The sequence below is a fragment of the Mustela nigripes genome, chromosome 14 (genome assembly GCF_022355385.1).
Source record: "Mustela nigripes isolate SB6536 chromosome 14, MUSNIG.SB6536, whole genome shotgun sequence".
Taxonomy (NCBI): domain Eukaryota; kingdom Metazoa; phylum Chordata; class Mammalia; order Carnivora; family Mustelidae; genus Mustela; species Mustela nigripes.
The window spans coordinates 3,925,288-3,937,449 of NC_081570.1; the positions used below are offsets into that span (position 1 = coordinate 3,925,288).

General features: G+C 53.1%; 1 protein-coding gene across 1 annotated transcript in view; it reads right to left on the reverse strand.

The window, feature by feature from the left end:
- ACOT7 (acyl-CoA thioesterase 7) overlaps positions 1–10,259 on the reverse strand; it is a 94,827-nt gene extending 84,568 nt beyond the window's left edge. The window contains exon 1 of the mRNA XM_059377405.1: positions 10,043–10,259. Within this exon, the coding sequence (XP_059233388.1) occupies positions 10,043–10,200 (158 nt within the window). The 5' untranslated portion in view covers positions 10,201–10,259. The remainder of the gene's footprint in view (positions 1–10,042) is intronic.
- Positions 10,260–12,162: the final 1,903 nt, after the last annotated feature.

The following is a 12,162-nucleotide window of genomic DNA, read 5'->3' on the forward strand; positions in this document are numbered from 1 at the left end:
CTGCTTCTCCCTCTCTCTGCCTGCCTCTCTGCCTACTTGTGACCTCTATCAAATAAATAAATAAAATCTTTAAAAAAAAAAAAAATGGGCGCCTGGGTGGCTCAGTGGGTTGAGCCGCTGCCTTCAGCTCGGGTCATGGTCTCGGGGTCCTGGGATCGAGTCCCGCATCGGGCTCTCTGCTCAGCGGGGAGCCTGCTTCCCTCTCTCTCTCTCTCTCTGCCTGCCTCTCCGTCTATTTGTGATTTCTCTCTGTCAAATAAATAAATAAATAAAATCTTTAAAAAAAAACAAAATAACCAGGCTTTGGTACAGGGCACCCAGCTGGCTCAGTCGGTGGTGTGTGTAACTCTTGATCTCGGGGTTGTGGGTTCAAGCCCCCACTGGGTGTAGAGATTACTTTAAAAATAATATATTTTTAAGAATTTAAAATAGGGGTGCCTGGGTGGCTCAGTCATTTGAGTGTCCGCCTTTGGCTCAGGTTGAGGCCCACGGAGAGTGCTTTTCCTTCTGCCCCTCACCCCACTCATGCTCCTCTCTTTCTCTCAAATAAATGAACAAAATCTTTTTAAAACATAAAAATAAAAAATAACCATGTTTCGTAGACCAACCTTTTCACCATTCATTCCCAGGAGACACAGACCTTGTGACCTGAGATTTCGTCTGTTGGGAGACACACCTCCACAAAGACTCATCAGCCTCACTGGAAATGCCCTTCCCAGGCACTGCTCACCAGCCCTGTGCCACCAAACTCCAACAGGACACATCTAGGTGAAGCACCTAAGCCTGACCAGCTGGTGACCAAAAGCACAGGCTTCCAGGCCGTGAAGTCGATGACATATGACAACACAGCTTCCCTGAGCAGTCCAAGCCAGGCCTAGAAGCCTTCTCCACGCTGTCTGCCTCTACTCTCACTTTCATGGAAAGAAAATGCCCTCATCCCCATCTCCCCAGGCTCTTGGAAAAGGGGAAAACCTTTCTTTTTTTTTTTTTTTTTTTATTATGGCCTTTTTCAGAACCAGCCTCATCATGATCCCGTGACAAATTAGTTTCTCACTTGCATTTTGTGAAGGATTAAAAGGTTCAGGAGTCACAAAAGTCTTTCATCTGAACTATTATTTGACTCTGAGTTCTTTTCTTTTTAATTTTATTTATTTATTTGACAGACAGAGATCACAAGTAGGCAGAGAGGCAGGCAGAGAGAGAGGAGGAAGCAGGCTCCCCACTGAGCAGAAAGCCCGATGCGATGCCGGGCTTGATCCCAGGACCCTGAGATCATGACCTGAGCTGAAGGCAGAGTCTTTAACCCACTGAGCCACGCAGGCACCCCTTGACTCTGAGTTCTTATCCAAATTCACGGTCTCTAATTTTGCAACCTTACAGGCTGTCTTATTGGATAACATTTGTTTTTGCAAACTGTTCTTTTAGATAATAATAGTGGGTTTTTTGGGTTTGGTTTTGTTTTTAAAGATTTTATTTGACAGAGAGAGACAGCGAGAGAAGGAACACAAGCCGGGTGGCAGGGGGAGAGAAGCCGGCTTCCCGCTGAGCAGGGAGCCTGATGCGAGGCTCCATCCCTGGACCCCGGGATCATGACCTGAGCCAAAGGCAGAGGCTTAACCCACTGAGCCACCCAGGGGCCCCAACAGTACTATTTTAATACACCTTTGAAATTTTACTATTTTTGCAGAAAGCTCGTGTGCTATTGCTTCATGCTGCACCGTGTCTTCCCCAATGTCCTGGGTTCCTTCAGCCTGTCCCGGTGCTGTGCACCATCCTGCGCTCCTCACCTGTCTCAGTGGAGACTTTCAGGAGGCACTTCCAGACCTCGAGTCCTGGTACAGAACCACCACACAATCTGGAATTGTTATGTTACTTCTTCTGTTGCATAAATATTTCCAGTTGTGTGGTTTGATTGTGGGTCAGACTTTCGTAAAAATGACGTACCAGGAAGGAGATGATCTCCAACACTACGGTCTTGATAAGATGTAGTAGAGATAGGAAGTGCCTGAGAATCCACACTCCTAACCTTCATTACTCAAATGTGGCCTTAAGTGGTTTCCAACTGCCATGTGCTTCCCCCTCCAATGTAGGACATGACAACCGGGAATGGTCCTTCCTGGCACTGAGAGATGAAGCCACTCAATGAGGGAGGACACATCTGGGGGGCTCAGGAGGGTGAGCGTTTGCCTTCGGCTCAGGTCATGGTCCCAGGGTCCTGGGATGGAGCCTTGTGTCAGGCTCCCTGCTCAGCGGGGAGCTTGCTTCTCCATCTCCCTCTGTCTTTCCCCTGCTTGTGCAGTCTCTCACTCTCTGTGAAATAAATAAATAAAATCTTAAATAAGGAGGCCTGACTCTCCATCAGAGCTTGACCAAAAACAAAACAAAACAAAAGAGGGGTACTGGGTGGCTCAGTCAGTTAAGCTGACTTGATTTCAGCTCATTTTAAGATCTCAGGGTCCTGGGATCAAGCCCTGAATTGGGCTCTGCACTGTGCAGAGTCCCCATCTGAGGATTCTCTCCCTCTGCTCCTCCCCTGCTCAAGCATTTTCTCGCGCTCTCTTTTTCTAATAACTACATAAATAAATAAACCTCTTTTAAAAACAATGGGGGCACATGGGTGGCTCAGTCAGTTAGCGATCAACTCCGAATTTCAGCTCAGGTCATGATCTCAGGATTATGAGACAGACCCCTGCATCAGGCTCTGCACTGGGTGTGAAGCTCACATGAGATTCTCTCTCCCTCTCCCTCTGTCCCTGCCCCCCAAACAAAACAAAACAAAAGTGGCATGAAAATTAATAAGGTAAAACCCAAAGTCAGCAGGCTAGAAGGGGGATCATGCCATTCAATGTCAGTTCCAGGAAACACTGCCAATTACAGACTCCCAGACAAGAATCGTCAACAGGAAAGAATCATCAGCTAAAGGACCCCAACAGGAAAAGATGTACATTGAATTTTCTAAAAAAAAACAACTATTCCTGTGGCTCAGCCAATGAGAGACCATCACCACTTAGCTCTCATTCAGTACCACCCCTCCAGACTTCCGCCTTCTTCTCCATAAAATAATGTTCCTCTCCTTTGTCTGTTGGACTTGCTTATGGTCTTTCCATAGCTTGTGTGTCCTGAATTGCAATTCTGATTTTCCTGAATAAACCCAGTTTTGCTGATAAAATAACTTTCCTTTTTAAAGTTAACAGGACATGGGTGGGACTCTGAGCAACATGGCCCAGATTCTCATCTCCAGGACCTGGAATCCTCTACCACCCATCAGGCCAGACCCGACCTCCGGCAGGGGTGAGCAGCTCCACTGGGCGGTAAGGGTCCCTGCAGGGCAGGTGTCAGGAGGGCTGGGAGGCTGCCAACTAGCGCACGGGTTCTGGCAGCGGGGTGGCTGAGGAAAGCGGACACAAGAACAGCAGTGGAAAATTCCCATCCCTACTTCAGACAGTGGCTCACCAGCTCTGGTGGAGCACTGGTGGGCCACAGATTTCTGCGCCCCAGATCTCCAAGATGCAAAACCAGTAGGTCTGGAGTAGAGACTCAAGAGGCTGTTGGTCTTTTCATTCCTTTTCTTTTTTAAAGATTTTATTTACTGGGGACCTGCGTGGCTCAGTTGGTTGAGTGTCTACCTTTGGGGTCTTAGGACTGAGTCCCACATCGGGTTCTCTGCCAGTGGGGAGCCTGCTTCTCCCTCTCCCCGTTTGTGCTCTCTCAAATAAAAAAAAAATTTTTTTTTTAAATTATTTTAGAGAGAGAAGGAGTGCAAGCAGGGGGAGAGGGAGAAAATCTCCAGCAGACTGCCCGCTGAGCACAGAGCCCGACTGAGGGCTCCATCCCGGGACCCTGACATTACCGCCTGAGCGGAAACCAAGAGTCGAACACTTAGCCAACTGAGTTACCCAGGTGCCCACATCTTTTTATTCTTTATTGTGGAAAACATCACTTACAAGAGCAGAGAGAAGGAAATGAACCCGAGTCCCCACTAAACAGCCCCACTGGTCAACTCTGGTTTCAGATGATCGGTTTCCTCTCTGTTCCCACCCACTCCCCAGTTCTGGAGGAGTTTAAACAAATCTCAGGGCGCCTGGGTGGCTCAGTGGGTTAAGCCGCTGCCTTCGGCTCAGGTCATGATCTCAGGGTCCTGGGATCGAGTCCCGCATCGGGCTCTCTGCTCGGCAGGGAGCCTGTTTCCTCCTCCTCTCTCTCTCTGCCTGCCTTTCTACCTACTTGTGATCTCTCTCTGTCAAATAAATAAATAAAATCTTTAAAAAAAAAAAATAAAATAAACAAATCTCAGACATCACAGCTTAGCATTTGTAAATATCTCAGCATTCCCTCTAAACCAGAAAGACTCCTTCTAAAAATAGAACCACAGGAGTGCCTGGGTGGCTCAGTCTTAATTGTCTGCTCTTGGCTCAGGTCATGATCCCAGGGTCCTGGGATCCAGCCCCGCATCGGGCTCCCTGCTTAGCAGGAAGCCTGCTTCTCTCTCTCCCACTCCCCCTGCTTGGTTCCCTCTCTCACTGTGTCTCTTTGTCAAATTAATTAATTTTTAAAAAGTAGAACCACAAAACAATGATCTCACCTAAAATATAACATTGAATACCAAGTGTGTGTTCAGGATTCACCAGTGGCGTACTAAAAGTTTTGAGATCCACATGTGTGAACTGTCTTCACAATCACCAACAGCTGGAAAGACCCCAGGTGTTCCCAGACTGGCGGGGAAACAAAGTGCAGGTAGCACAACTGGACAGTGAGAAGAAAGAACGACACGCACTCGGCAGGTGGCGCTCACAAGCAGAGTGCCAGGTGCATAATGGCACCCATGCGAAATTCTAGAAAAGGCAGAAACCAGAGTGATAGAAAGCAGACCTGTTTACCAGGGTTTGGGGCTGGGAAGGCCGCTGGGGGTGATGGAAACGCTGTGTCACAGTGGTGGTGGTAATTCTGGGGGTGCACATCTCGAATTCTGTGAGCAGTGTGCTTAAAATAGGTATGGTTCATTGTGTACATCATACCTTATAAGGTCGTTTTTTAAAAAAGCAGAACTACAGAGACCTCACCTTAAACACACGGGAAATTCCTTAGTATCTTTTAAGTTTCAAAGGACTAGCCAAGTTCCCCCCAAGTATCTCGTTAATGTTTTAAAATCTGCATTTTGTTGATTTTTCTACTTAAGTGTAATGTGCATGCGGAATATGTGCATTTGTAAGAGGCTTCCTCAGTTACTGGGATGCAGGTGGTCCGTGGGGCGGGTGACCTTCTAATGCATCCCCCTCCCCGGGACACCTCTGGCAGGGAGACGCAGGGGGCCTGGAGGCACACAGGGCAGTCCCTCCGGGCGGGGCGCCCCTGCACGAGCCCCAGCGCAGTGAAGGTCCGTCCAAGGAGACCGGTGGAGTGGCGGGTGGAGTGGCGTCAGGGCGCCGGCAGGGGGAGCTCCCACACGCCGCGGCGCCGCGGCGCCTGCAGGGCCGCGGGGAAGGCCGCTCCGCAGGGCACCGGCTTTAGCTCTGCTGCGCCCGCCCCAGCACGAGGAAGAAAGCTTTCCCCTTCCCCTGGCAACAGCCCAGCCAGTGGGGGACTGTCACACGTCGGCCAATGAGAAGCCACTATACTCTGCACTCCCGGTTCGCTCCAATAGGCTTCTTGTTCCTAAGGGCTCGGGAACGCCCCCTCCCATATAAAAGAGCGTCCCTCTCCTTTGTTCCCAGGCTTGCCCGTGCTTTTGCCCTAAGCCTCCTTGCCCGGCAGTTCCAGAGTAACCTCCCCCTTTTTCTTTCTGGTAAAATAACTGGCAGCTTTCTTTTTAAGGTTAACAGGAGAAAGCAACTTCCGGCCCGACCGAAGCCAGGGAGCTGGTGGCCTGTGGTGCCAAATCCAGGGCGATGCCAGGTTGCCTGGCCCACTTGCAGGGGGAGGCTGGGCGGTGGCGTGAGCAACAGCCTACTCAACCAGAGGCTCCTTGGGCTGCAATGGCTGCACCTTTTTCCAGGGCCTCCCTGTCCTAGCAAGAAGGGAGTCAGCACTGTGCATTCATTGTTCTATAGAATGTTCCAGAACATTAGCTCAGGGTATGGCTTCTGTAAATCAGATTCGATGTTTTTATTAATTCCACTATAGACCCAAAGATCGAGTCCAAGGGGAAAAATGTTAACCTGTTAACACACTAGAATTCAGGTCCTTTCCACCAACATTTTGGCTCCTTGATGCCAGATCTACCAGAAGTCGTATCTCCTAGAGGCCAAGCACTTCTCAAGGCATTCTCAGCACAGCTGTGAACAATGTCAGTCCCTAACCTCAAGACATTTCCGGGCAGATTTGCATCTAAGAGCATGCAAACAAAAAACCCCATTCAGACCTCACACACTTACCTACAAATAAATGACTCCTAGATCACCTGCCCTGGGCAAAGTCTGAACCAAGGTCCGCCCCCATTAGCTACACGCGCGTTTTGAGAGCCAACTGCAGTTCCCAGGGCGCTTCTGAAGCCTGAGGAAATCCTTCCTCTCCCAGGCCTGCCATAATTCCCAGTTTCTACATGCCTCTACCATACTACACTGTCCCATAATGTAGCCACCAGTCACAGGACTATGTAGGTTTATATTTAAATGAATGCAATTAAAAATGCAGTCCCCCCACCCTGTGTGGCCACATTTCAGGCACTCAGAGGCCAGTGACTATGGCTACCATATTGGACAATGCAGACATAGAGGATTTCCATCAGCGTCCCACAAAGCCCTATTCTCCCACAACCTGTTATATGACATGTCCTTCAACTTTATTTCAACACACACTCGGGGGCTTCTGCTAGGGGCCCACACTGATGCCATGAATAAGCCTCACAACCAAATATAAACTTCGGCTTGGAAAGCAGGAGGGAAACCACAGCAACAGGGACACTGGCAGGGAATAATCCGCCAATAGCCTTCAGCTCCTGGTCAAGGCCCAAGGTCTGTCCTTGACCAAGACCTTAACCTCTGAGGGCCCCATTTTCCCAGTCACATGACAGAGCTGGACTGGAGGGCTTCTAAGGGCCCTTCCAGATCTGATGTTCTAGAACTCTGAGTCCCAACAAGGAAAAATGTAAATTGCTAACTAAACATTAACATTACTTAAGCCAAGGGAAATAAACCAAAATAACCAAAGGAGACATGCTCTTCTGAGATTTTAACCGCTGCCCGGGGCACCTGCATCATAGGGCTGGGTCAGAAAGAGGAGGAGACAGCACCGCACAGTGGCCTGACTGTCCAAAGTTCAGGTTCTCAAAGGTGAACTGTTCTCTTTGTGAGCTCACATTCCCCTTGTGAGCTCACTTTTATAACTGCCCAGGACTGCGCCAAGGATTTTAATCCCTAGAGCAGGCATTATCATCTCCTGTTCGCAAAGAAGAGAGCTGAGGCCCAGCGACGTTAAGGAACATGCCTAAGGCCACTCACCTATAAGAGGCCGAGCTAGGATTCAAATTCAGGCCCCTCGGCCTCCTGAGCCAGTGTCCCACTTTGGGACACAAAGAGCTTCCATTTACTTACAAGGTGCCAGCCATTCCAACAGGCACTAACTAGATACACTTTCTTTTTTTTTTTTTTTAAGATTTTTTTTATTTATTTGACAGACACATCATAAGTAGGCAGAGAGGCAGGCAGAGAGAGAGAGGAGGAGGAGGCAGGCTCCCTGCTGAGCAGAGAGCCCGATGTGAGGCTCCATCCCAGGACCCTGGGATCATGACCTGAGCCGAAGGCAGAGGCTTTAACCACTGAGCCACCCAGGTGCCCCTAGATACACTTTCTTTAACACTCAGAACCACCCAGGAGAAAAATGGGACACTGGAAGGTCAGGCAGCTTCCAAACGGGGTGGAGGCAGCATTCACTTAAGTAATGCTAATGTTTAGTTGGCAGATTACATTTTTTCCTCATTGGGCTGCGGAGTTGGTTCTAACCATTGCCTCCCCAACCTTTAGCGCCCCATCCCTTCAAAACCGCCTTTCAAACCGAGAGCATGTGACCACTCTTAATGATCTGGTAGAGTGGGGGTTTTGGCATCCTTCCCTGCTGGACTGTGAACCCCTGAAGCTGGGGACCAAATGTTCCATGTCGGTCAGTGTCCCTCCGTGCCACTTGGCTCCCTGGAGGTGTCCAGTGAAACTCGTTAAATTCACAGGCTTGGCTGTCCCAAGCCAGGAGGCTCCTCTTTCAACGCAGGGTATCAGCTCAGATGTCCTTAAAGGGCTCCCTGCCCTGGTATGCCCACTCTCCAGTGTCCTGGAGCTTCTCTGGGCCAAACCCTTGTGACCATGGCCCTCTTCACAGCCCTGCCCCAACTCCCTTTGGCAGCTGAGCTAGGCACCTGCCACTCACCTCAGCCAAGCATTCTGCCCACCTGTCCCAAGGCCATTCCAAGAAAATGCGCAATTGTAAATATGCCAGAACCAGTGCCGTACACACCCAAGGTAACAGAAAGCACACACACAGATGTGTAGCTTGAAATCGGTATCTTCTTTTATGGGGGGGAGGGATGTAGTGGAAAATCCACGGGTCTGGACACATACAACCTGGCAGGGGCTGCCCTCAGGCTCTTGTGGCTGGATGACCTTACCGAGACATTGGTAAGAGCCTCAATTTCCTACTCCAATTTCCTTCCTCTCTTCACAGTGGTGAGACCCCTGCCATCCCCCCTCCCAGGAAAGTTGAGCAAACCGAATGAATCCAGAGATACACAAGCCCTCTGTGCAAATGCTGAATGCCAAGGTCACTTGGCCAATACAAGGCAGAGCCTGATCCAGGGCCCTGACACCAGGCCCGTCCTTTACCCAACTCAGTTGCTTCTGTTATTTTTGCCCTGGAGCTTGGGAGTTGGTGTGGCCATGACCGCCACACAGCCGATACCAAAGGGAGCACAGCAAGGTTCTCCTTACAAGTCTCCTCTTCCTAGAAAACTCAAAACTGACCTTGAGGTCAGAAAAGGCTTCTGACTGGGTCAGAAGTGAGACGGAGTCGAGGCACCCTGTGCATGCAGCACTTCCAGCACACACCCAGCCACTGCCTTTTCCAGAGAGATGTCAACATCCACAGGAAACCGATCTGGCTGGGACCCAAGTTCAGTGTGATGCCCAACCTCCAAACCTCAGGAACCAGCCCCACACCAGGAAGCAGCTCGTTCCTAGCGCGCACCAGGCAGGACAGCCCCGCTGCAGGCCCGGTCCTAGCGCGGCCTTCCCACACTTCTTGCCCTTACTCAGCTCCTCCCCAAATACCAGGGCGCTCCGTTTCTGATTCTGCCCAAAGGGATGAGAGTAACCTTGAGGCTGCCCTCCGCGCTCCAGCGGGAAATAAGCCAGCTCAGGGTCTCCGGCTTCCCGGGGGGCTGCTATCTACCTCGGGCCCGTGGAGGAAGGTAGGGGTGGTCCGCTGCGAAGAACAACCCTGCGCCCCATTGTGTGAGATGCTTCCAGGCTCCACGGAGCAGTAAACCGTCAGCAGGGAAGGGGATTTTCCGCTCTTCCACTTAACACCGGCTCTCCGCGAAACCCGAGGCATCACACTGAAGGGAATGCTCCCCTGCAGCCCCCGCCCACTCGGGTACCCACCCGGGGGCTCGCCGGGCGAGCTGGTTATCCGCGCCCCACCTCTGGGGGGATGCGGTGGGAGAGGCGCCACCGCCCGGAGAACGCCCCCGATTAGGGGGGCTCAACGGGAGCCGGGTAGGGGCTCCAGCGCGCTCCGGCACCGGCGGGGCGCGCGGCGCGGGGGATGCGCACCGACCCCGCCCGGAAGGGCGCCGCGCGGATGCCTCCCGCAAACGGCCTGCGTGGCCGCCGCGCCGCGCCGTCCCCGGGATACGCCAGGGGCCGCCGGCGCTGCGGAGTCCGAGGCGCATCCCGGCCGCGGCGGGCGGGCGGCGAGCCGGAGAAGCGGGGCCCGGCACCCGGCTGGGGCGGCGGCGGTGGGGGGAGGCCGCAGAGGGGCGCGGGCCGGGGCGGGCCGGGGCGGGCCCGCGCGCTGACTCGGCGTCCTGGCCGCCCACCGCGCCGCGCGCCCCGCTTACCGGCAGATCTGGATGGCGGACGGGGTCTCGGCGGCGGGGCCTGACATGCCGGCGGCGACCGCGAGCGGCTGAAGGAGAGCGCAGGTGTCTGGCAGGCCTGGCGCGGAATGAATGAGCCCGGGCGGCGCCATGGAGGGGGAGGGAGGAGGCGGGGCCATGGCGCCGGGGGCGGGGTCTGGGCGCCGGCGACGAATCGAACGCGGACTCCTGCGCCGGCCCCGCCCCCAGACGCCCCGCCCCCCGAGCTGCCGCCGGCTCCCCCGGCGTCCGGTTCTGGCTGCGGCGGGGCGCCGTGGGGCGCCGCTTCCAGAAGGTTCGGCGGCTGTTGGGCGGCGCCGAGGGGGGGGCGGCTGCGTGGATCAGCGTCGCCCCACGCGGCGCGTGTTCGTGCGGGGCGTTCTGGCCGTCCGCGCCCGGCCGTTGCGGGTCACAGCGCCCCGCGAGGCGGCCGGCGTGCGGCAGAGCGGCCTGCGGGGGTCCGCGTCCGGGTGTCGCCTTCTCGTATCAGCCATGACAGGAAACTGGAGGCGGTTTCCCGTAAAGGAGCCTTTACGGCCGAGCTGCCGTGTGCGGTGCCGCGAGGCACGTGGGTGCGCGGAGCCCCGGGCCGGGAGCCGGCCGCCGCGGAGCTGAGCTGGGCATCTGTCTACACCGCCGGCTCCAAACCGCCGCGGGGTTCCTGCAGGAGGACCCTCCTGGGGCGTGGAGCTTTGGCCTGGGGGCGTGCATGCTGCAGTAGGAACCCTAGAGATGCTGCTCTGTGACGTTGCATGCCCTATGCTCCGCCGTGGGGTCCAGGTCAAGTCGGGGTCACAAAATACGCCCAAAATCCCCCAAGAAGGGGAAGGGTGATTGCCTTGCCAGAATTACCGAGAGCTGTTTACCCAGTGTTAGATTCGCCTTTCTCCAGATTTGTTACAATGAACATAAATTGCTTTTGTAGTCAGATTTTTAGAAATCAAATGAAACCCACAGAACTCGAGCTCTTCGGTGAAATTTGAAAACCTATTTATTCCAAACTAAATAGCTATGAAGGACTCGTGCCTGCCTCATCCTGGTCGGTCTGGCCTTCCCTGACCATGGAGGGAGCCCAGATCCCATCTGTGATCTAAGATTATTGCACTAGAGAGGGCGGGGCCCGGGACGGGGAGGGGGTGATTATTGCACTAGAAATTTTGTTTTTAACCCTAGTTAACCACCACCTCTTCCCCTGATGGGTCCCAAAGGGGATGGATTTCTTAGGATGGGAACCTAGGAGCAAGAGCCAGCTTTAGTCTTAGCCAAAGCAATTTCCTTATCTGTTAATTGAGAGTAATACCTTCCTGACTTTCCGCGAGAAATGAGGTAATGAAAGTAAGGGGCCTACCTCCTTAATAATCAGGGCCTTTCTTTCTCTTTTGTTCTCACCTTTCCTACTCAAATGTCGTTTCTCCAGACAGCTCTTCCCAGGCCCTCAGTGCAATAGAACAAGGATTTACAAGGGCCCTGCCCTGTGTGTACAGGTGGGAACATTCCCACCAGGTTGGATACATTTTTGTTCTTCAAAAAGCTCTATATCTGATCGCGAGACAAATGGGACACAAAAAGCCTGGTCATGACCACATGCTGAATGGAATTCCTAGACCAGGGAATGGGGCTGAATGGTCCCCCCAGAGGGGGATGGGAAGATCTGGGGCAACATCTGTGCCTTTGGGAAAGGGTGTGGCTCTGCTTTGGCCCAAAACAGTGTCTGTCAACCTTCTCCATGTGACAGCTCGTCCAGTAGCAGAGGGAGCCAGGGAACATAGTCTGTGTCCCGGTTCTGCAGAGCAGACTGCTCCGGGAATAACCACTTGTCAATGATTGCCAGTTGTTTATGCACTTGGCCGATGTTCAAGGTCAGGGGGTGGGGGGTGTGATGTTCAAGGTCAGGGGTGGGGGACAGTCCCTCAGCAAAAACTTCACAAACTGGCTTTACTACAGTGCCGATGGATTTCCACTGCGCCCTCACCGATCAGTCCCCACCTTGCCACTCTGAGATTTTTTTCCTTTCTCCTGAAGCTGCGGGGTCATTTCTGTCCCTTTCAGCAAAACTTCTTAGAAGAGCTGTTTATATATACATCCTCCGTCCTCTGCTCCCG